This window comes from Podarcis filfolensis (genome assembly GCF_964270895.1).
Source record: "Podarcis filfolensis genome assembly, chromosome: 10".
NCBI classification, from domain to species: Eukaryota; Metazoa; Chordata; class Lepidosauria; order Squamata; family Lacertidae; genus Podarcis; species Podarcis filfolensis.
Window position 1 is genome coordinate 46,414,277 of NC_139612.1, and position 21,787 is coordinate 46,436,063.

The window sequence follows — 21,787 nt, forward strand, 5'->3', positions numbered from 1 at the left end:
TTATCCATGATAGATGGCCATTAAACTTCTGCTTAAAAACCTCCAGTTGAGGATAGTCCACAGCTTCCCGAGAGAGATCATTCCAATGTTGAACAGCTCTTATTGTCAGAAAGTTCTTCCTGCTGTTTAATCAGAAACTCCTTTCTTGTTTTAGACATCCTTGTATTTTTGCTATGTTGCCTTATACTGTAGTGTACAGTTAAACTTGTGCATTTATTGTACCAGTCCACATACTGCCTCTCAGTTTTGTACTTCTATTGCATGGACTTGTCATTTTCCCAGCATTTAAAATTAAATGTTTTACTTGTGTTAATCCCTCGTGAGCAGAACAACTTTCCCTGCACATGTCTGCACAATTGCATTAACTTTTTTTAAAAACTTTTTTTAAAAATTGAAGTCGTGTGCTTTCCCTGTTTATGATGGAGGGCTCATTTAAGGATAAACTTCAGCAAGACTATGTCCCTCTCAACGTGGTTGTCTGTCCTTGTGTTTTATTCATGATGTGCAGATGGCCTTATAAAAAATGAGTAATCAGAGTGTGGCTATTTCACAGTAAATGAACATTGTGAAAGTAACCCTAATTTTCTGCAATGATCACTCCCCGCTTAAAACGGGGGGCACCCTTTGCGTGGACGCGCGCAGCCCTAGATCTGGAGCGGCCCCATCAGCATAGGCTTGGCTTTGCCTTCCCTCAGGTGGGATACCTGGAGGTCTCCGCCTACCTCAGTCAGTTGTCCAATCCCACCTGGGGGAAGCCTTGCCAAGGAGACCAGGCCAGGTAGGGGTGGGATTACCTGCCCACACAATAGAAGGAGGATCTTACCTGGGAATCCTCACTTGGCTCCAGAGGTTTCTCTTCACCTTCCTTAAATTTAATGGCTTTTTCTTTAAATTAATTTCAAGCATAATTAATTACACTTTTTCCCTTGTCACCATAGGCAAGAGATGCTGGAAGAGATGAAAAAGCAGGCCCAAAAGCAGAAAGAGTTGTTTTCTTGCCCAGAGGGACTGAGTTCTTCGGACAAGTTTATATGCCGCACCCCAAAAGTCACGTTCAACTAACTGACTTGTTAACTTACATGTGGCCCTAGCAATAAATTTTGTTTTCTCTTTTTGAAATGAATGAGACTTAAGTTCAAATTGAATCTATTTGAGAGAAGCTCTTCTATAAACATTGTTACTATCTGCTTTATAAAAAGAATGTTTAAAGGAAATTAACCTAGATTTGGTGCAAAGAGATGTACAAAAGCATTTCTGATTAGAAGCAATTGTGTATTACAGGCATGTCATTTATGTTGAATTATTTTAAGGGGGGGGGTCCTCATTTTTATACCACTGTTTGCCCGTGTCCATTTCAATAATATATTGACTATGAATGGGACTTAAAAACAGGGCTCAGATATATCCTAGGCTAGACAGACTAAGTATAAAGCAGGGGTGTGGATTTTGGGACTCTCCATATTTTGCTAGATTACAACTGTCATAATCTCTGATCCATTAGCCCACACAACTGGGGTTTATGGAAACTGGAATCCAGCAACCTCTGAAGAATCACAGGTTACCCATGCCTGGTTTAGAGGCACCTGGAAGCTGTCTTTAGAAATTTTATTTTTGCTGCCTAGATCTCTATACATCTTCTAGATCTTAGCATACTTACTTAGAAAGCTATATTTAAGCATATGTGTTTTCTCTTCACCTTATTTTCTGTTTTCATGAAAATAAAATGGTAATATTTACCTTTAAGGGGCAGCATTTTGAAATGTTAAAAATCCCAACCTACATTGCTTTTGAAAATCTACCATTATGTGCTGAAATAATGGCTTTTTGCAATATCCATATATTTAACACAACTCGGTCATTTACATTATTTCAACAGTGCATTACAACTGTCAGTATGTATTTCATGCAGTTATTCTGAACACAATGCAGAGAAACACTAATTTAGTACACTTCGAAGGTCTGAACTTGTGTTTGACAATATTTGTTTAAAATCAGAATTGACTACCTTTTTCAATGATTTCAAAGGCTCCTTAATCAGTGCTGTGACACAAGGCAGTATGATCTTTCTCTACTTCACATCTTAACCCTGCAGCCCAGTGAACTGAATGTGCTGGTCTTCAGTGTTGGTGGTCTCAGGGATGCAGCATTTAGTATTTTATGCCCATAAAAGTACTGTGATAAATCTATGGAGTACCTGTGTTTCATTATTACAAATCTATGAAGAATATATCAAATTTAATTTCCCTGAGACATAGTGATTTAGGAAAAAAATTGTAACAGGACATCAGTTCTATCTAGCCCAGGTTTACCTTTTCACATTTTATAATCCCAGCAATAAAAGGAGGAGTTACAGGATTACATGAGCAATCCTACTAGAATTCTTTTTTCTTTCTTTTTTTTACAATTAGTTTGCAAAAAACATGCCCAAGTTAACATTTTCTGTCCTTGGAAGAAGAAATCTTTTGGTGTAGTGGTCTTACATAAAATACCCAGACATGTAGCAATGTCCATAAAAACATCACCTGCCAACTTCTTAATTCTGAACCAAAAAAGGCAATTATGGTCAAGCTGAGAAATCCTGGCAATGAGCCATTTCTTACAGACATTCTGACACAATTTCTTTTAGTTCTGTACCAGAGAAGTAGATACTGGTCTGATCCAGTTTGCCAGATTTCATGCTGTTTTGCATGGACTGAGAAGAAGGTGCCCATCCCCAAATATTTGAAGTTACAACTGCCAATCCTCTTGCAATAGCTACGTTCAACAGTGCGAACTGGAGAGTAAGGCTATGTTTGTGCTCCTGCATTTCTGAACCATAGATTTAAGTACTGGGATATAGTCAAGGTGCATATGAAATAGTTTTTAAATTGTGTCTCTAAGCATGTACAGAATACTTCTCCCTCATCACCGAAAAGAATCACATCCCATCAATCCCAATGAATTTGGGCAAAGAGTTGGCCCCACTATTTTTAGTAAATACCCGTAAGTATTGTTCTGTCCCATAATAAAGTTTCCCGTGGGAGTGCGAATGGTGACAGTAGGCATATATGGCTCCCATATGTGAGCAAACACGTTCAATGTCTTATACATGTCCTATAAGAAGTACTATGAATCTGTTCGTCCTTTGACATCACTTACGAAGCTGCTGCTCCATATCCCCTTTCAGTCTGAGGTGTGACAGAAGGATACAATGAATGGACCCTTTTCTGTAGTGGTGTCTAGATAGTAGACAACATTTCTCAACCAGTTAGCCTGGCCCAATTACTGCTCATTTTCTGACTACTGGCCAACACACTCAGTTGGCAGGCTTTTAAAAGTATGATTTTTATTAACATGATGCTGAAGTTGTTTGCGCTGATGGTGTATTTTACTGGTAGTTTTGATGTGTGCTTTGTTTTGATCATATTTTAGTTACTGTTTTAACTTATCGTTTGCTGCCCTGTTCCCAAAAGGTATCATATAAATGTTGAAAGTAAATAAAATGCTTTCAGATTCTGTGTTTATATGATTCTAAGCAGCCAAATCCTTTCTGTGCTGCTTTTTCCCTTTCTAAGAATTTTAAGAATTTTAAAGGATATGTAGCAGAATTTCTTTCTTTCTTTCTCTCTCTCTCTCTCTCTCTCTCTCTCTCTCTCTCTCTCTCTCTCTCTCTCTCCAGACATGCCGTGTACCAAATTCATACCAAATTCAAAATGTAAGATAAGAATTCATGGGCCTGATCCTCCTTGCAGATGGTAGAGGTCAAATTCTTATGACTGTGGTATAGCCAGACAGAAGCCTGCAGGTGTGAACATGTTCCCAAAGCATGGCCCAATAGCACAACCAACTGGTGCATTCATACATATGTCTCTTTGATACATTCTTACATAGGTTTGCTTTGTTTCCTGAGAATGTGTTTGCTTTGTTTGCTTCTCCTAACCCGTGTACAGTTAAAGATTGCAATAAAAAAACCCTGCTAATCTTTGTTGGCCTTCCTGATTGCTCTTTCCTCCACCCAGCTCCCTCACTCTTTAATGTCCCTACTCATTGCTGGGCTGTGAACCAGTCAGGATCTCAACATTACAGGCCATTTTTATTTTCAGATATCTCCCCCCCACCCCTTTGGACTGTGGCTGACGGCTGCACTGAACATGATTTAAACCAGGCATAGGCAAACTTGGCCCTCCAGATGTTTTGGGACTACAACTCCCATCATCCCTGACCACTGGTCCTGTTAGCTAGGGATGATGGGAGTTGTAGTCCCAAAACATCTGGAGGGCCGAGTTTGCCTATGCCTGATTTAAACCCATAGTTAGACTTCCAGCTACTACAGCCTGTTCTTGGGTGAGACTGAGGGGTGGCCTGGGTACTTGATACATAGTGGGAAGGAGGCTCTGTGTAGTTGGACAGGATATCTGCCTCCTCGGGTTCTCTGGAGAAAATACATAAAAACTGAGGCCAATGGGACAGGCCGTTTTCTGTCTTGGGAGCTATTTTACTGCTAGCGCCACATCCTTCAGACTGTGGCTCCAAACCCATCTGCACACTGCCCTAGTAGGTGACATGGAGGATATGTTCTCAATGGCTACAAGTCACAATGGGTATATGCCAAACTTCCCAAAAGCATCAGGTTTAGTCACTGTGAGAGACAGGATGGTGTCTAGGTCTCTTCCATTGACACCGCATGGCCCCTCTAAGCACCAACAGGCTGTGCTCTTGATCTGTCAAAATGCCTGCAACTTTGCTCCAAGGTACCCTCAGGAGATCTAGCAACCCCTAGAGATACAACATCTATATTCTCCTTCTGGTGTAAATGTGGATAGGATTGAAGCAGTTGTCATCTTTGAGGGGGTGGTTGTTTTTTTAATATACATTCCCCAGCTACCCAGAGTATCCCTGGAAGCCATTTTGGCTTCATTTTTCTCCTCAGATCTGGCAGCTCTGTCTAGCAGCTTTTACACCTTTTTTCATCCAACGCTGGAGTGTGAATCCCAGAGCGTGTAGCAGAAGCAGACTTGCTTGTTTAAACCAAGTCAGCCTCAGTCATATGTTACCACAGAGGCTGGGGGAAGGTTTGATTTATTGGGCAGGAGAGGTGAGGGGGAGGTAAAGGCTGAACATTAAAATTGATACATCTGAACATTTTCAAAAACTCTAACCCTAACCCTATCACAATCTGAAATAATACATCATCTCTCCTTTGTAACATCTGATCCTAAATGTGACCCAAAGTCTCAGGGTTTTAGTTTGCTTTTCAGGGCATCCAGGAAAAAGTAAATGTCATGGTAAAAAGTTAGAAGCACAGGGAAAAAAACGCTCTTTCCCACCATACATTATTCTGAGCCTTCTCTGCCACTTGAACGCTTAAACTGCCCTCCTTTTTTGGCACATTCTTCTAGTTTTAGTATATATTTACTATCTGTCAAAGTGCTGGAGGGTCAGAAACAATAAAAAAAATACTGAAAACACATGAGAAAGAGGGTCATGACCTTGCACTGGATATATTAGAAGAGTGCCACTAGCTTTTACCTCAAAAAAGATACTAGTATGGGTGGATTCACATTACTGTTTCTTTCAGCATCAGGAGATTTCTTTTAGTAATGTGATGAGAACTGTATGGCACTGGAATGGTTTCAGTGATACACTGGTGAGTCATGGCGAGTGCTCTCACCTCACATACCTAAAAAAAAATACCTCACAATTAGTAAAACAGTCACCTGAGTCATCTCCTGGCCTCTGTTCCATTTTCACTTTGCGGCACTGGAACCTGAGGTAGAGAACATACTTATAGCCTCACTTCTTCCTGATATGTAGCGCCGCTGTCCAAAAATGGGAATGGACACAGTTGTATAATTTAAAAATATATATATATAAACTGGTATCATGGTCAAGAAAGCTGGGAACAATGAGAAAACAATGTGCAAGGATGATGTGATCTTCAGTAAATAGGCAAGATTATATAAAAAGGAGTTAAAACATGCCCTTCATCTTTTTAATTGGATGCTTCCCATCTTGTCATTACCGAGGAGCGGGTGGTTATGTTACCTCAGGAAAATATTTTTACCTTTTCCTAAAGTTATTTTGAAACATGACGATTACGAATTAGTGGTTTTTCGCTTTCTCACTGTTAAATCACTTGTCACTTCAATAGCATATTGTTGAATTGAAACTGAGTGATTAGATGGCAGATGCCATTCTTTTCTTCAAGTTGAGAGCATTCCACAGTTTTAGCATGAGAGAAGAACATAGACTGAAGACCAATCCATATTTTTGAGGTGTTGAGGTCTATGTATGGTGACTTGATGGCCTCATTTTCATGTGAGGAGCTCTTTACAGGAGGCTCACGTGAACATTTTCAAAATTATCACAACAGAAAAGAAAAACAAAAAGCTTTCAAAATCTGTATTTTCTTTTATGTGGTAAATTTGGAGATTTTTTATGTGGGAACTCTCTTACACCATAGCTTTCATTTAATATCAAATGCTCCAGTGCTCCATAACGGATGTGAGTCTTACAACCCAGGCTGAATAAATTAGCCATTGCTACCTCAGTGTGATGGAAGTCTTCAAGCATGTTGGAATCAAACAACTCTCTCTAAAATCTATGATAAAACTATTCAGTACACTTAGTCCCTTCTTGGTCATGCTATATAAGTGACGAAGGCTGCCGTCTTATATGAAGTGCACACACCAGATCCATAAAAGTGTTGCATATCTTATTGCTTTATATGCTTTTACACTCTCCAATTGCTTCCTGCAGCACTGATTGAAATCTTACTATATCTTATATTACAATGAAATCCATGGAGGATCAGGTTGTGCAGGAAGAACCAGGATTCCAGGATGATGAGGTATAGATGCAAAGTTTGTTTTGTCTGGAATCCTCAAGAAAATTATACAAAATAGAATAAAACATTCATTTTTTTAGTAAACAAAATGGTTCATTTTTGAGTAGACTTAGAAGATGTGCATACTCATATAATTTTGCTGGGTGGCAACTTGAAAGGGGGCATTCTCCAAGGGCAGCCCCTAAGCTGCCCACAGAGGCACATCTGGCACCTTTATAGTATAGCTTTCACCATAAGCTGAAATGCACCTCTCTTTATCCTGGCCTTTAGCACCTGAGATGCATGTTTTAGGACCCATCCTCTTCTTTTGATTGTAAATTGTTTTAACTGATTTTAATGTTGTATTTTTATATTTCCTGGGACCGTATGGTGAAGGTTGGGTAAAAAAAAATAATCAAATTAATTCATTACAATTAATTAATTGCAACTATTAAGAAACCCCAGTGCTTTTTTTCTAGAAAAATAGGTGCCGGTACTCACCATAAAGTTGTTACAGTACGTGCCATACTTTTAAACCAAAAAAGTGGTCCTGGTACTGCGTACCCTTGAGCATAGAGAAAACCCTCTAAAAGTAATCCCTGCTCTGGAATAAAATAAAGTTAGTTGGTTGACCAAAGTGAGAGATGTGTGCATAAATATCAAAATAACAAAGATTCTGGTAGCTGCTGTTGTTTTTGCATCCCTTTAGGAGTCCTTTTTCCAGGACATCGACCTGCTACAGAAGCATGGAATTGTAAGCACACTTTAAAAATGCATATGTATCCTTATCTGCCTTTCTATTCTCTGTTTGAGTTCTGACTGCTATTATGAAGCAGGCATCACATCCTTAATTTCAAGCAAGAAAACATAAAATTTTCAGTCTTTTATAGTAATCAAGATTACTTGGACTATGTGTACACTACTGTTAAACTGAGATAAGCTGTGGTGGCCAGGTGCAAAAAGACCATTGTGTCTGCTGAAATTCCTTCTTCTACACAACTTACAAAGCTGCAAGAACTCTGTCTTTTTTTATTTTTACCTGGCCATCCTAGAGGTAATGATTAACGTGAATGCGGCCTCTACCCAAAAAGATAACTCAGCTGTTCCATTGCTCGTGTCATAATCTACTGCACTGGAACTGCTTTTATTACCTTCACAGAGAAATTATTAAATGTCCACTACATTCAGAAAAAATACAATGAATGCTTAGAGAACTACAGGGTATAAGTACTCCTATCTGGATGTCACCAGAAAATATAGAAATGGCACAGCTTAATATTCTTAGAAATCAGGGATGGGGGGAACCTGAGACTCTCCAGATGTTGTTGGACTTCAGTTCCCATCCATTGCTGCCAGCACAGCCAATTGATAGAGGTAATAGGAGTTGTAGTCCAGCAACATTTGGAGGGTTACAGCAGGCGCAGCAAACTTGGCCCTCCAGATGTTTCAGACTACAACTTCCATCATCCCTGACCACTGGTCCTGTTAGCTAGGGATGATGGAAGTTGGTAATCCCAAAACATCTGGAGGGCCGAGTTTGCCTATGCCTGGGTTATAGGTTCCCCATTTGTGTTATACATCATTCTTCCCTGTTGTGCAATTTTGCCTTGGATTTCCAGCTGCTTAGGAAAACAAGGAGACCCAAACAATATATAGGCGCCACATTCATTCTGTTAATTTATTTTCATAATGCTGATCCAGCCTTTCTTTCTGAAAAGGACCTGACTAAAAAACACACCACAGAGTAGAAATCAAGATACACTTACATTTATTGATTAAAATGAGATAAAAATAAATATAATTAGAAAACCTGTACCAAAAACCATTTCTAAGCCCTCCTAATTTTAGTGAGGAACAAGATTTTGGTTTATTAACCTCCCTGATATATGTAAAATCTCATGAACACCAAGAGTTCTAATCCTTTTTATGTCCTTCACAGAATGTGGCTGATATTAAAAAGCTGAAAACAGTGGGAATTTGTACAATCAAAGGAATTCAGATGACAACTAGGCGGGCACTATGCAATGTTAAGGGACTCTCAGAGGCCAAAGTGGAGAAGATAAAAGAGGCAGCCAACAAACTTATAGTAAGCAAACTCTAGCAGTCCACCTTTGGGTCATTTCTCACTGGTAGCATAAGATGGAATATAATCATGACTGCTTTATTGAAACCCTCATATTAAATATTTGTACCAGTTAATGTGCCTGGCAAGCTGTCATAACTTCACCCAGGAATGGTTGGCAATCCAGTACATATCTATCTGTCTGTCTGTCTGTCTGTCTGTCTGTCTGTCTATCTATCTGTCTGTCTGTCTGTCTGTCTGTCTTGGAGTAACTGTTGGTATATTCCTAGCTAAGTACTTTCTTGTCCAAAACACTCATCTTAGAGGTCAGTTTCACATATTATGGAAGCTGTGTTTTTCTATGATGAGCCATTGTGAGGCAGTTCAATGCATTTGTTTCACCACATTAACTTTGAAAGCATGTGGCAAGAGAACCATGGCTTTCTGCAATTTGTACTCATGGTAAACACATAATGAAATAAATGTGTAGCTGCTTCCCATGTTTTAGAGATCATTGTCAAAACATGCAGTAAACATTACCGTATTTTTCCCTCTATTACACGCAGATTTTTTCTCCTAAAAAGTAAGGGGAAATGTCTGTGCGTGTTATAGAGCGAATGTGTGGTCCCTGGAGCTGACAAGCGTGAGTGAAGGGAAAAATCAGGCAAATATCAAATCGTCCGGAGAAGGGAGGAAAGGAGGAAGTTGCTGCTTTCCTGCATTCTGCCTCAGGGTCTTACTGCCCACCCGCTTCTGTTTCCTTACTGTGTTTGCTCAGACGGAACAAAGAGCAGAGAAAACCCCTCCCCTCCAGGCAAGCAGAGTGGAAAACAGATTCCTCTCCGTGCGTCTGGGACTCGAAGGCAACATGCAGGTTGGGGGGGGGGGGAGAGAGAGAGCGGGCTGGCTTGTGGGGGGGGGAACTTTTGCCTTCCTTTCCTCCCTCCGGTAAAACCCCTCTCCTGCATTCTTAGCCAGCTGCTTCTCTGCACACCCCTCTCCTTGTCGCTTCTATGTTTTTCCTTCCCTCCCTACTTAAAACGTGGTTCCAATCACGGATCCACATGGATCCTCAGGATCTTTGCATTGAGTCACCCCAAATTCACCATCAGATCACATAGCAATGATCTGATGCAAAAACAGGGCTGCAATGCTGCAAAAACATGGTTACAAAGCACGGATCCACATGGATCCTCAGGATTTTTGCATTGGGTCACCCCAAATTCACCATCAGATCACATAGCATGTCCATGGCTACAGCCTGCACCAAAAAAATCACGCACCCACTGTTTCCTGGGGCTGCAATGGTGCAAAAACATGGTTACAAAGCACGGATCCACATGGATCCTCAGGATCTTTGCATTGGGTCACCCCAAATTCACCATCAGATCACATAGCATGTCCATGGCTACAGCCTGCACCAAAAAAATCATGCACCCACTGTTTCCTGGGGCTGCAATGGTGCAAAAACGTGGTTACAAAGCATGGATCCACATGGATCCTCAGGATCTTTGCATTGGGTCACCCCAAATTCACCATCAGATCACATAGCATGTCCATGGCTACAGCCTGCACCAAAAAAATCACGCACCCACTGTTGCCTGGGGCTGCAATGGTGCAAAAACGTGGTTACAAAGCATGGATCCACATGGATCCTCAGGATCTTTGCATTGGGCTACCCCAAACTCACCGTCAAATCACATGTCTGTGGCCGCAGCATGAAGCACAAAAATGATACATCCACTGTTTCATTCAGAATTTTTTTTTCTTGTTTTCCTCCTCTAAAAACTATGTGCGTGTTATGGTCAGGTGCGTGTTATCGAGCGAAAAATACGGTAATTCACTAGTTCAGTAGTTGGAAATTGCCTTCTAATCAGATGTCAATTATCACAGAAACAGAGGAAATGCATCACAAAAAGGACAAAATATGGCACATACCTGCATATGCTACTTCATATGTGCAAATTTAGAAAGAATGTGTTGTATGTATCCAATGGTATTGATCAGTTGATTGACTTCTATCAGCAGGACTGGGTGGGAAGCAATTTCCAGCTATTTCCCCTCCCCACTGCAGCCTCCTGTGTCCTCCTAAATCTGCTCTAGGGGGTTCTCCTAACACTCTGGGGTAGAACTGGAAGTTTGGGAGAGGCAGGGAATCATGAAAAATTGCTTCTCTCTTCATTCCACTGAACACAACCTTACAGCCAGCCGACACATTATTATTATTTTAATGGGCCAGACAGCCCTGCAGTAGAGGACTCTTCTCTATTAAGTAGGGAAGGGTCGTGGCTACAGCACATGCTTAGCATGCCAAAGGTTCCAGGTTCAATCTTCAGTATGTCCTGATAGGGCTGGAAGACATCCCCTGTCTGAAATCTAGGATTTCAGCTGCCAGTTAGTGTAGACAAGGGTTGGGGAATGTGTGGCCATCTAGATGTTGTGGGACTAGAGCTCCCATCATCCTTGATCATTGTTTATGCTGATTAAGGTTTCAACTGCTTTGTGCTTCTTACAGGAACCAGGATTTTTGACAGCTTTTGAGTACAGTGAGAAACGTAGGATGGTATTCCATATCACCACTGGAAGTCAAGAATTTGAGTTAGTAAACAGCCAACACTGCTTTTTATTTAACTCAGTATTTCAAGAAGCTTTTGTTGTTGCTGCTTGTTTTGTTGTTTGTTTGCTAACAAGTTCTATATCCAGACCCAATTTAACAGCTAACAATGTCACACTATGCATGGCTGCTCTGAAACAAGTCCTGTTAAATTCAATGGACCTTACTCCCAGACAAGTGTGTATATAGGACTGAAGCCTAATGATGCCAGGGCCATTATCCTGTCTTCTCCCAACTTAAGGTCCTAGGGAAGTCCAAGCTGATGTCCTTACACTCCTTATAGGACAGAGGATGCAATCCCAAGAGCAGGGTCAAGACAAAGGAAGTCCAGTCAAGTAATTGAGTCAAAACTGACAATCCAGTAAGGGTAGACTAGGGATGGGAAACCTGTGTCCCTCTAGGTGTTGTTGGACCACAGTTCCCATCAGCTCTAGCTAGCTTGGATAATGAGCAGGGAAGTTGGTGTTGTATTCTAGCAACATCAGGAGGATTGCACATTCTGTAAATCTGGAGCAGTTGTCAAAACCTAACCAGGAAGCCAGGAAACGCAAGGCAGCTTTTCATCTCCTGGAGAATTCAGAGTACCCAGTGGTGGCTAGGGAGAGCTGTTGCCTCAGTACTATGCGGAAGCCTTCTGACTGAACTGCCTATCAGCACTGTGAAGAGCTGTCTGTTCTTTTGAAAGGCCATTGCCCTTTTCTGTCAGAAGTGCCTCCTACATACAGCACAAGAGATGACTTGGGCAGGTGTCCATATTCTTGGCATGGTAGTGGGGGTGGAGGAGCAATGGATCCCCAAGTGATGTCCTCTTTCCCAGATGAATGAAGTCAAATAACAGGACAAGCCATGTTGGTTACTCCCCATCCTTTAAGAAAGATGGAGCAGTTGGCAATTACAGTATATTATTAGGCAAAATGGGTGGCAATTTAGTAGATAGGGGAAAATATGTACAAACCACATTTAAAGCACAAACTTCCTTTTAAAAAAAATAGTGTACAAATAAGTGGGCTAAAGATCAATATACATTAAAAGGTTAGAGTCCAACACAGTTTGGCAAGTTTAAGCCCATTTGTTTCAATGAACAAGTGTAGCAAACTCCATGTTGGATTGTGGCCAAAATATTTAAATATCAGAAACTCTATCAACCAGTTATTTATATCTTCCTCTTCTACTGCTTCTTCAGAACAAGCAAGTTTATTAAGCCAACTTCAAATCATAGCTTAATATTGTGGCTTGTTCTGAAGATGTTAATTATAGCTTCCTGATTCAGATAAAATGGGAAACAAGAGTTAATGGAAGATTTTCTGGTTTATTTGCCAGTTTGTGCATCTGTGGCCAACAGGCTTGTTCATATCTTGTTTTAATGACTGTACAAATGTTGTCATTTGATGTCACAACAGTAACCCTATAATGTATATTCGAGATCTAAAGGAATAGCAATTTCCTGTAAGCTAGAAGCCAGCTAATAGCAACCCATGTTGTCCCTACAGGCTGTGAAAATCACATGCAGGGTCTTTCAACATGGGCACACTTTCCTTAGAGCAAAAAGTTTATTTCATATTGCTTTCTTGGCTTTGTGACCTGTTTTGCATAACTTCTTCCCCTTATCTGCACTTCCAGTAAACTCTTGGGTGGTGGAATTGAAAGCATGGCAATTACTGAAGCCTTTGGGGGTGAGTGAAAGTATATCATGGAACATGTTCACTTCCCTAAGCTATTATAAGTGTGTGTTTGGGTGATACGATACTCTGGCTTGTTTGTAGAAATATTTAGGGGGCATACCCCTATTTTTTGTAGTGCATGTATTTGCTGGGGATGTCTGCCATTAGTGTTTTTGGTGGGGCCATATAAATGAGTAAAAAGGGTGAATGGGTAATTTAAAAGAAATATTTATTTCAAGATCAGTTTAAATTATGCCCTAAATTTCTTAAACTTAATCCAGCTTTGTGCAGTGTTCAGGCAAACTTGCCGAAACATCAGCTGATGTATGGGGAGTTCAATTCTGTTTTCTCCAGAAAGCAGCCCAAATAATTTGTGTGTGTATGTCTTGGGCAGCGGGGCGGGGGGGGATAATACTGACTATATTGTTTCATATGACTAGCAAATTTAATTCTTTATATTTTTAATTAGAATTCCGAACCGGCAAAACTCAGCTTTCCCACACTCTTTGTGGTATGTATATGACACCCATCCTGAGAACTGTATGTTCTGTTTCCAAAAACTTGTAGTTTGCTTTTAAAATAATAACTAATATAAATATTTCTGCATCGAGATTATCTATCTTAAGGATGAAGACCTAAAAGTATATTAGTTTTACAAATAAAAAAACTGCCACTAATTCTGATTACTATTTTAATGTTATTTATAATTTCCAGATCTAACTTAACTTAGGGTACAATCCTAAAACCCCTCCAATGTTGTTGCCTGGGAGAGGTTAGGATGGTGTATATTCACCTCCCTGCCAAAGGAAAGGAGTGCTGCTGAGATGGGGAGGAATATGCCACAGCTGAGGCTTCTGGTATGCCCAAGCAGGCAGGAGGCTACTACCAACAGAGTTGGGGTAGAGTGATGGAGGCTTAGGACCTGCAGGACTCAAAGGTCTGCAGATCCCCCAAGGGATCATATCATTGGGTTCCTCAGCTAGTACAGCAGGGGGACAGGACAGTGAAGAGAAAACAACACCCTCAATCTCATTCCTCAACAGATAGAACAAAATTGACCTTTTCCCAGTTTTCTAGGGTCAAAAGGCTCTCTGCTCCAGCTAATGTAGGATAGGGTTGCCATATTTCAAGGAGTAAAAGCCAAGACACCCCAAAAGTTGTTGAGTTTTTTTTACACAAGACCCGGGACAAAGCACCAGGAATGTCCAGGAAAATCTGGGTGTATGGCAGCCCCAATGGCGGAGTCATTAACCAGTGAACTCTGCTATGCTCTATGGAAAGGGAAGTTCCTCCACTTTCTTGGAACTTCCTTCCACGTTGTGAGCTTTTGATCATGCCTTTGGGGGCTGGTCAAGAACAGAAATTACTTGGGATACTTCTAAGTAGTCTTGAGGATTTACACTGGCCTTACTATAAAGTTGATAGTGATTATCAATAATGAAAAATTCCAGGTATTAAAATGGCATGTAGTAGGGCTTAAATGTGTTCACTCCTTATTGTGTGTTTTATAGTAACTGCCCAGCTTCCTGGAACGGATGGCTATACTGGTGGGAAGATTATTTTCATTGACACAGAAAACACCTTGTATCCTTTCTTTTGAGATATTACAGTTTTAACAGAATAAATTGGAAGATTTTCCTAATGGTGACAATAAAAAAAAATGTTTTGTGGTGTTAAGATTTGAAGAGCCATTTATATGAAACTTGAGTTTTATGGGTGGGTGTGTAGAGAATACCATTTATTTAATTAACTGTAGTGCATGAAGAACTGCTGAGAAGAATTTTTGCTTGTATGGGAATTCAGCTACCACTTCTCAGAAACTGGATTAGAAACTAGATACCTTAACAAGGAAACACCCCAGCCGTCCAGACCGTCTTCGTGATATTGCTGATCGCTTCAATGCAGACCATGATGCAGTTCTTGACAATGTATTATATGCACGGGCATATACAAGTAAGATTGCAACTGAAGATTGCATGGAAATCCTCCCCACTTTAAGATTAAACAATTTTCAGCTCAGTACCAAGGGGCCATCAGGAATATTATGAATTACCATTTTAAAATATGAACTCTATATTTTTGTTGTTGTGGTCCTTATGCATTCCTGTAGTGTATATGATTATTTTACCTAATTTGCATTGGGTAAAAGTAGGTTTCAGCAGAACAAATTTAAGTCTGGGGTATAAAGCTTACCTGCATTGGGATGAACCCACAGGGCTTATCCACATGTACCTTTCCTCTGTGTTTTCCATGCACAGTCCATGCTTTAAGGTCTGTGGTCCAAGTAATCTTTTTTTTTTTTTTTTTTTTTGCTCTGGAGCTCTCCCTGCAAAAACCTGTGCTTTACTGCTGATTCAGAGCAAACAGGAATGATAACAAGTGGTATAATTATATGCTCCCTTACCTTTAGATAGTTACCTTTGCCTAAAGCAGAAAACGTAGCAGTTATCTCAAGAAAAAAATGCAGAAGACAGTCCACAGTAGCATTGCTCAAAGTCAACTAAAGCTGTAAATGTGGGGTTGATTTCCACTGCTTCTTCAACAAACAATTGTGTCAAAAGCTCTTTTTGGATGTGCAAAAGCCACTTCAAGTCCTTCAGTATAGCATAATCTTTTTAAAAATCTTAAACGTTTTGTGGATGGAACCTTATCCATGATATTATTACATGAGATGAAAGATAAATATATTTTTGTTGGTGGAAAACTATGCTTCCACCAAATCCTCTGGAACACAAGTTTCTACTTTCTAAGCAAGCTACCTACTTCTTCCCCCCTTTCATATTGGTTTCTAACTGCTTTTCCTGTTTTTATCATTCTTCCATGGTGCTTCAAGGTGAACATCAGATGGAATTGCTTGACTATGTTGCTGCCAAATTCCACGAGGAGCCAGGCATTTTCAAACTATTGGTATAACTCATATGTTTATGTTAGTGATCTGCTCTGCTTTCCTTATTTTTATTACGTATGTACTTTGTAGTTTTTATATTGTAATTTTATGTTGTGAACCACCCCGAGATCTATGAGTATAGGGTGGTACACAAATTTAATAAAAAAAGAAATATAAATAATAAGCTACACCCCTGTATCCACTAACATAAACCCCACAGAACTCAATTTATGTTACATTTATTCTAAAATGTATACCTAATTTCCTCCCTCCCAAAGGAGTAGTTCAAAGCAGCTAACATGTAAAACACAGAAAAATAAAAATAGAAGTCCAAATTTAAAATCCATTGCTGTACTATAAAAGAACACAACTTAACAGCTCCAAAAAAAACCAACCCCACAGAAAACCCAGCATGGGACCCAATTCTGAGTGGACATGTATAAGATTGTGCTGTTCATTTATATATCTTGAAGAAGAAGAAGAAGAAGAAGAATAATAATAATAATAATAATAATAATAATAATAATTTATTATTTATACCCCGCCCATCTGGCTGGGCCTCCCCAGCCACTCTGGGCGGCTTCCATAGAAACCAAAAATACAGTAAAATATCACACGTTAAAAACTTCCCTGAACAGGGCTGCCTTAAGATGTCTTCTGAATGTCAGGTAGTTGTTTATCGCTTTGACATCTGCTGGAAGGGCGTTCCACAGGGCGGGCGCCACTACCGAGAAGGCCCTCTGCCTGGTTCCCTGTAGCTTTGCTTCTCGCAATGAGGGAACCGCCAGAAGGCCCTCGGCACTGGACCTCAGCGTCCGGGCAGAACGACGGGGGTGGAGACGCTCCTTCAGGTATACTGGACCGAGGCCGTTTAGGGCTTTAAAGGTCAGCACCAACACTTTGAATTGTGCTCGGAAACGTACTGGGAGCCAATGTAGGTCTTTCAAGACCGGTGTTATATGGTCTCGGCGGCCGCCCCCAGTCACCAGTCTAGCTGCCGCATTCTGGATTAGTTGTAGTTTCCGAGTCACCTTCAAAGGTAGCCCCACGTAGAGTGCATTGCAGTAGTCCAAGCGGGAGATAACCAGAGCATGCACCACTCTGGCGAGACAGTCCGCAGGCAGATAGGGTCTCAGCCTATGTACCAGATGGAGCTGGTAAACAGCTGCCCTGGACACAGATTTGACCTGTGCCTCCATGGACAGCTGTGAGTCCAAAATGACTCCCAGGCTGCGCACCTGGTCCTTCAGGGGCACAGTTACCCCATTCAGGACCAGGGAATCCTCCACACCTGCCCGCCTCCTGTCCCCCAAAAACAGTACTTCTGTCTTGTCAGGATTCAACCTCAATCTGTTAGCCGCCATCCATCCTCCAACCGCCTCCAGACACTCACACAGGACCTTTACCGCCTTCACTGGTTCTGATTTAAAAGAGAGGTAGAGCTGGGTATCGTCCGCATACTGATGAACACCCAGCCCAAACCTCCTGATGATCTCTCCCAGCGGCTGCATGTAAATGTTGAAAAGCATGGGGGAGAGGACAGAACCCTGAGGCACCCCACAAGTGAGAGCCCAGGGGTCTGAACACTCATCCCCCACCACCACTTTCTGAACACGGCCCAGGAGGAAGGAGCGGAACCACTGTATGACAGTGCCCCCAGCTCCCAGCCCCTCAAGACGGTCCAGAAGGATGTTATGGTCAATGGTATCAAACGCCGCTGAGAGATCCAGCCGAACTAGGAAACAGCTCTCACCTTTGTCCCTAGCCCGCCGGATATCATCAACCAGTGCGACCAAGGCAGTTTCAGTCCCATGATGAGGCCTGAATCCCGACTGGAAGGGATATTTTCCAAGTAAATTTTTCTCCTTTCACATCCTCTCCTCTCTACTATTTCTTTGCAGGTAATCGATTCCATTATGGCGCTATTCCGCGTGGACTTCAGTGGTCGGGGGGAACTGGCTGAAAGGCAACAGAAGCTTGCTCAGATGCTGTCAAGGCTTCAAAAAATATCAGAAGGTATGAGAAGCATGTAAGGCAGAATACCATGCTTTTAGATGACTGAAAAATAACTGTTAGTGTAGCCCAAGGCTATTATCTTTTTTCTTCTTCTTCTTTAAGCACCGGCATTTTCACCAAATAATATACTGCCAGGAGAGCAAGTATAGTGTAGTAGATAAGTGTCAAGTTTGGTTGTGGGAAATGTATTTCACACCTCCACTCCACCATAAAATGTAACAAAAATGTGCTAGTTGTTTAAAACGCAGTTAGTATTTTTCAATATTACAGGAACTTTAATAAGCATAGTTCACCATTTATTACTAGAAATGCTTAAAAGCATTCTGGGAGGAAACATAATGAATTTTCTCTTTATATTTATCATCTTCCCTTGGACCTTGTTTTCACTGCAGAATATAACGTGGCTGTCTTTGTAACTAACCAGATGACTGCTGACCCGGGAGCAACAATGACGTAAGCAATTTATTAGCAATTTACTGCAATTTTTCATAAACCACAGAAATAGGAAGTAAGATAGTATAGGGAAAGGGCTAGGATATGAAGAATGTTAAACAGGTTTTTCTATATTCTTACTTCTCTGAGAGTGCACTGCAATTATGGGTAAAGAAGGACCAGTTAGCCATTGGTGCAACTCATGCCCCTTTCCATCAACATCAGTCTCAGAATGTGGCCCCTTAAAAAATCCACATTTCCAGAATATGCCAGTTGAAGTTCATAAGGAGATGGATGGAGATCACTAGAGTTTCACTTTCAGATATAAATAGTTCTGGGGAGCTTCTCATCTGAGTGTCGGCACTTTTCAGCTTGGAAACCTGACATGGTGTTAAGTGTCTTTGCATTTAAAAAAAAAATGTACCGGTATATAGCATCAGCTGAGTAGGGATGGTTCTGACAACGCCTAACAGACAGTGGAGGAACATGGGGAGTAATTTCCTTCATAGCCCCTTGTGTTTCTTGGAACACTATGGGGTTATCCACACTTAACTATTGCCCTATGCTTTCTAGGCACAGGTCCACACTCCCAGTCCGTGTCTGAGCTCTCTCACCCACCCCCCAGAAAAACCTGGTGTTTACCGCTGAATCAGAGCAAACAGCAATTTGGGCTTCCCACAGATTACCCACAGAGTGGGTTTTCATGGGGAAAGCCCAGGGGCAAAAAGAAAAAAAGCACTCGGAAACAGAGCTGGAAAGCCTGGACCTGTGCCTAGAAATGTGGAGCAAAGTTAAGTGTGGATGAGCCCTGCCACTTAGCGGTACCTTTGCTTCATGTTTTTTTGTTGGAGCACTTTTCTTTTCTTTTTTGCTCTGCTTAGGGCTGTCATTTGTGGACAAGCCCTAAGCAATTTCAAGGTAGCATTGAAGGACCACATTCAAGGTTGTAGTAGTAGAGAAAATATAGAAATTAAACAAAATAACATCCACAGCTATTCTTTACTACAATTATCTTTATGTGTTTGTAACCAGAAGTGATGTACCTTTTATGTATCCCTTAAAAATTCCCTATCTGAAGCAGCTGGTGATCATTGCTCTGCAATGTATGGAAGGGTGTTGGCCATCACAATTATTCCAGGGTAGCCATACGTCCAAAATTTCCCGGACATAGTGATTTTTCTTAACACTTCATTTTTTATTTGGGCAAAACTATAAAAAATCTCAACAACTCTGGCCTTAAATCAAATGAAATCAAATCGCAACAACTTTTGTGTCTGGATTTCTACTTTTTGAAATATGGCAACCCTAAATTATCCTATAACTCTCATCCAATCATTCTCTTTTTGTTTGTTTGTTTTAGCTTTCAGGCTGATCCCAAAAAGCCCATTGGGGGCCACATCCTCGCTCATGCTTCTACAACTAGGATTAGTTTGCGTAAAGGAAGAGGAGAGTTGCGTATTGCCAAGATATATGATAGGTAATATTGAAGTTGTGTGGTACAGTGCATGCTATAGTTCCAATGACTTATTATGGTTTATTTGGCTTCAAGTTAACTTTGTTTCTGAATGGATGTTTATAAAAAAGGGAAGTGTGAATGAAGGAGGCACTCTTATCTTCAAATTAAGATTCAGGTTCCAAATAAGAGGGAAAACTGCCCTTACTAAACTGAACTAAACTTCTCTCCTCCTTGGCACCTTCAAAAGAACCAAATGTGTAATTAACAGTTCTTGCTAATTAGCCTAGGCCTATGGGTGTCTGCTTGATATTAAGGAGGATGGTACCCAAGTCTGAGTATTTATATTGATTCAGTTATGATTATCTGAGTCAGAATTCAAGTAAATCTGAAAAAATATGCTTGAAAACCATGTATGATCAAGGCTATTGCTTCTACCATGTAAAAAAAAAGAAATCAATTCAATGAGAAAGTCAAAATAAATTGCATCCAAACCCCCATAAAAGTAATGTATGCACTGGATTCCCCCCCCCCTTTCTACATATCAATGCCTGCATGTACAGTTATTAAAAATGGACTCAAATTCTGTGTTTTCTCAGCCCAGAAATGCCTGAGAATGAAGCCACATTTGCAATAACTGCTGGAGGAATTGGAGATGCCAAAGAATAGGCAGAACTTGGTGGTGAACAAAGGAAGGCACGCCCACAAGCTAAATCGTGTGTAAAGTTAGTTAATTCCTGGTTACTTTTGTTCCAAATCCAGAGTGTTTTAATTTCTAAACACTTGTTGACATTATCACTGGGAATGTTGTGATCTTTTGTAATTGTAGAGCAGGTTGGCTCTATGAAGGTAGTAAACTGGTCACGGTCAACCTCTGAAACCTGTATGGCTGAGCTTTTTGCATGCCGACACAGATTTTGTGCAAGGTGGCAACTGGCTTGCTACAACGTAGGTGTCAATGCAAAGCAATTTCAATAGGCTGAGAGGAACCCAGTGGGTATGAGAATTAAGGCTTACAAAATGCTTAGAAATTATTTTAAAGAGATGTTGTTAATTGTTTGTTGCCCTTTTTAAAACTGATGTTTCTGTTGCAAAAAAATCACATTCCACCTCAAGGACATAACACCCAGCACTGTTTTCACTGCCAAGGGCTGCCTAACTATGTCCTTGAAGTCCTACAATATTTGCATGTAGAATGGAATATAATAGCATGGAATGCTATTGAGAATAAAATAGTATTTATTAACTGCCCAGCATTTTAAAAAGTATGCTTGTCACTGGAGCCTCCAGATAAAGAATAAGCTGGTGTAGAAAAATGGAAATGGTTTTTGCTAGAGGAATAGAAGAATTGTTTATAATGTTGTTTTTATGAGTCTTGACAGCTCTATTTAACTGAAACTAAATTGTTTATACTTGCATTTTTAATAAAAATGTAGCAGTTGCTAGCTTTTTCATCCATGAAATGCATTAAACTACTTTTTTTCCATTTGTTATGTGGGTAACAAGTGGAAGCTGCCTCCCAATAAGTTTATTCTAATTGTCTTATTCTTCCTATGCAATCTGTGCCACTGACAGCATATGTGTCAAGGAACTCCAGCAATGCCAAACATAATCAAAAGGTGATTTTGAACGTCCCTGAACACAATGTGGGGAGGGCTGATAGCATTACATTTTTGAACCTTAGGCTTGTGGGCTTCCTGCCTTTCTTCTCTTCCTCGGGCTCAATCACTATGAGATCAGAAACATTCGCTTACTTTTAAAACTAACTACAATTTGTTAATTCATGCAAACTGCCTGTGGTTTATCCAAACAAGTCAAGATCAAACCATGGTTTCTGATGCTGCCTCATTCAGATAA

At 40.6% G+C, this 21,787-nt stretch overlaps 2 protein-coding genes and 2 long non-coding RNA genes across 13 annotated transcripts in view; 2 read left to right on the forward strand and 2 right to left on the reverse strand.

The window, feature by feature from the left end:
• The window catches only part of FAM227A (family with sequence similarity 227 member A), a 25,570-nt gene extending 21,607 nt beyond the window's left edge, over positions 1-3,963 (forward strand). For both annotated transcript variants that reach the window (XM_083573950.1, XM_083573951.1), the window contains exon 16: positions 939-3,963. In XM_083573950.1, coding sequence (XP_083430076.1) covers positions 939-1,062 — 124 coding nt within the window. In that variant the 3' untranslated portion in view covers positions 1,063-3,963. The remainder of the gene's footprint in view (positions 1-938) is intronic.
• Positions 1-5,785, reverse strand: part of LOC310743628 — a 7,265-nt gene extending 1,480 nt beyond the window's left edge. The window contains exon 1 of the long non-coding RNA XR_014539124.1: positions 5,697-5,785. This is a non-coding gene — a long non-coding RNA (uncharacterized lncRNA). The remainder of the gene's footprint in view (positions 1-5,696) is intronic.
• On the reverse strand, positions 3,539-4,140 carry LOC310743625. The gene is made up of 2 exons (XR_014539120.1): positions 3,661-4,140; positions 3,539-3,614 (listed from the first exon to the last, which is right to left on the reverse strand). It is a non-coding gene; the product is annotated as an uncharacterized lncRNA (long non-coding RNA).
• On the forward strand, positions 4,271-21,453 carry DMC1 (DNA meiotic recombinase 1). Of its 9 annotated transcripts, none has more exons than XM_083573966.1 (14): positions 4,271-4,323; positions 6,739-6,829; positions 7,515-7,559; positions 8,745-8,891; positions 11,383-11,465; positions 13,102-13,154; positions 13,612-13,653; positions 14,654-14,726; positions 15,004-15,095; positions 15,976-16,049; positions 17,931-18,045; positions 18,438-18,498; positions 19,838-19,954; positions 20,530-21,453. In XM_083573966.1, the coding sequence occupies exons 2-14, from the start codon at positions 6,773-6,775 to the stop codon at positions 20,597-20,599; spliced, it is 1,029 nt and encodes a 342-aa protein (XP_083430092.1). In that variant the 5' UTR covers positions 4,271-4,323; positions 6,739-6,772; the 3' UTR covers positions 20,600-21,453. The 9 variants fall into 9 exon arrangements, with proteins under 9 accessions (XP_083430092.1, XP_083430096.1, XP_083430097.1 ...); XM_083573970.1 differs by lacking the exon at positions 4,271-4,323 and adding an exon at positions 4,395-4,533; XM_083573971.1 differs by lacking the exon at positions 4,271-4,323 and adding an exon at positions 4,560-4,730.
• The last annotated feature ends 334 nt before the right edge of the window (positions 21,454-21,787 follow it).